Raw genomic sequence first — 2,468 nt, 5'->3', positions numbered from 1 at the left:
AATAAACGGCTATATGTATTTGTACAATGATCATCTATTCTTTGTGGTTAGGATTAATTGTATCTGGGTTTAACTTTTCAGTTTTAGAAATTTCCAAGAGTAGATCAAAAACATTTTGAAAATCTATGTTACCATCAGTAGGAATATAAAAAGAAGTCATCTTATATTTGAAGTGGTTTTGAAGTGAAGCTTGATTGAAATAACTTAAGCTAACTATCATAGTACAAAAACATGCAACAGAGATTCCATATTAATTTGAAGAAGGGAATAAGACTTACAGCAATGAATTTTCTATCATTGAGCCTTCTTTTACCACCTTTATTGCAGCAGCAACTGCTACACCAGATGAAATCCCCACCTGAAATAATCATGCTCTCACATTCACCACAGATTTTGAAAACTAAAAGAACCAGCAAGTAGCAACAAAGTAATAAATATCCTTTCCCCCCTAACTTGATTCTTGATATTAGCTTTCAATTTATTTGGACATTGTATTGTGAATGAAAAATCACTAAATATTTAAGAAAGATTTTAGTTACATATCTTTTAAATAAACCAAACACAAAAAAAAAAAAAAAAAAACCCATGCTGCAAGCACAGTATTTTTTTTTTTTTTTGAGAAAACGAAACAGTGCTTTTCATTAAACAGGCATTACGCCTCTGTCCTGGATTACATATTGCAGAGCATTATTATCAATGTCCTCCATCCACACACGTGGTTCATACAAACTTTTTGCTAGTTTTGCAAGTTGGTCTGCTACTTTGTTTCCCTTCCGCCGAATATGAGAGTATGATGCTTGTCTCAACCTGTTTGAAAGGCTTCGTGCTTCATCTATTATGTGCCCATAAGCTGTCAAACAGGGCTGTTCTGCATTGAGATGTTTGATGATAACCTCCGAATCGCCTTCAAACTCCACATCTTGGAGACCTAGTTCGATGGCGAATAAGATCGCTCTTCTACACGCCAGAGCTTCTAAGTCAGCAACCGTTGGTGGAAGACTGATTCGTTCCGACAGGGAGGCGATAACCATGCCTTCTGAGTCACGAGCTACCACACCCAAACCTGCCCTGTCCGATTCAATGAAAGTAGCTCCATCAAAGTTTATTTTGTAGGCTGGATATGGTGGAGGCCGCCATTGGGTTGAGTGAACAGCCACTTCATCTTGTATTGAATGATCTTGCACTGAATGGAACTCTTGCAGCCGTTCCACAGCATCATTGAAGATTTTTTCCCCTGGCAAGGAAGTGGACCCAACTCTTTTTGCATTCCTATTGTACCGTAGACTCCATCCCATGTAGGCAAATAGTTCAGTCATGTGTTGGTTACTTTGTGCAAGAATTCCTTGAAATAAATCACGGAAACTTACAAACTTTTCTGATATGAATTTTCTGCAACATTCAAAATCCCACCAGACATGCTTCACCGCATGGCAGCCCCACAAAGCATGTAAGCAATCTTCATCTTCTTCTCCACATTGATCACACGTTGGGTCTGTCACGATTTTTCGCCTCTGCAAGTTCTTTTTTGTTGGGAGTGAATCATTAACTGCCCTCCAGATAAAATGGCGAATTTTATTTGGAATGTTCAATGACCAAATCTCATTCCAGAATTGTTTGTTGGCCGATGGGTTGGAGGACAAAGTTTTATGATAAGTAATTAATCCAACAATTGACTTGGGGAAGGATTAATTCCAAAAATACAAATAAGGGATTGTTGTAGAATGGTAACAGACCTCAAACATATATGGGTGAAAGTTAAAGCCGCCTTCAATAATTTGTAATCTATTATAATCTTTGATCATTTAATCATTAACAAAATTAATGAATGCAACAGCAAACTATAATGGCCATTTATAATTAGCATATATTATAATCTTTAGGTAATTTAACAATTTCAGCGAAAGAAAATTTGGTTTAACTTAACAATGTAATAGCCGTACTAATTTGCAACTAATAAGGTAGTCATCAGAAAGAACATTTACCTTGTGCAATATAGACTTCCTTACTGTGGTTATTCATACAATTTAACATTTATTTTGTACTGGATCAAATGTCATTAGCTAATTCTAGAAAGTATGACGTGAAGGAATCTAGAAATAAAGGAATTAACTGTATGCTACAGAGAACAAATTAAAGAACAATACTAATTTGTAGCGGGTCCTAATCAAGTGAATGTTAAGATGCATGCACCTCTGCTAAGCTAATATCTATATTTGCATAATCAATAAACGTTTTCCTTTTTGTAACTCTTCAGCCATTGTTCTTACCTGGCAGTTACAGACTTCTCTCTTTGCACATGTTCACAAACACTTTTACCCTAGTTCTTAAACTTCCATTTGAAGTTTTATCCTGAGAATCAATATAGACAACATTAAAGCTTCTAATATAAGAGTGGTTATGCAAAGTGATTCATTGACTTGATATGGATAATTAGCACAAGGGAGGGAAAAAGAGAGCTACAAATTTAA

General features: G+C 35.7%; 1 protein-coding gene across 1 annotated transcript; it reads right to left on the bottom strand.

Annotated features, from left to right (window-relative positions):
• Nucleotides 1-641: 641 nt before the first annotated feature.
• On the bottom strand, nucleotides 642-1,316 carry LOC115990594. The gene has a single exon (XM_031114409.1). The coding sequence runs from the start codon at nucleotides 1,314-1,316 to the stop codon at nucleotides 642-644; it is 675 nt and encodes a 224-aa protein (XP_030970269.1).
• Nucleotides 1,317-2,468: the final 1,152 nt, after the last annotated feature.

The sequence above is a fragment of the Quercus lobata genome, chromosome 5 (genome assembly GCF_001633185.2).
Source record: "Quercus lobata isolate SW786 chromosome 5, ValleyOak3.0 Primary Assembly, whole genome shotgun sequence".
NCBI classification, from domain to species: domain Eukaryota; kingdom Viridiplantae; phylum Streptophyta; class Magnoliopsida; order Fagales; family Fagaceae; genus Quercus; species Quercus lobata.
This window is presented reverse-complemented; position numbering and strand designations above follow the sequence as displayed.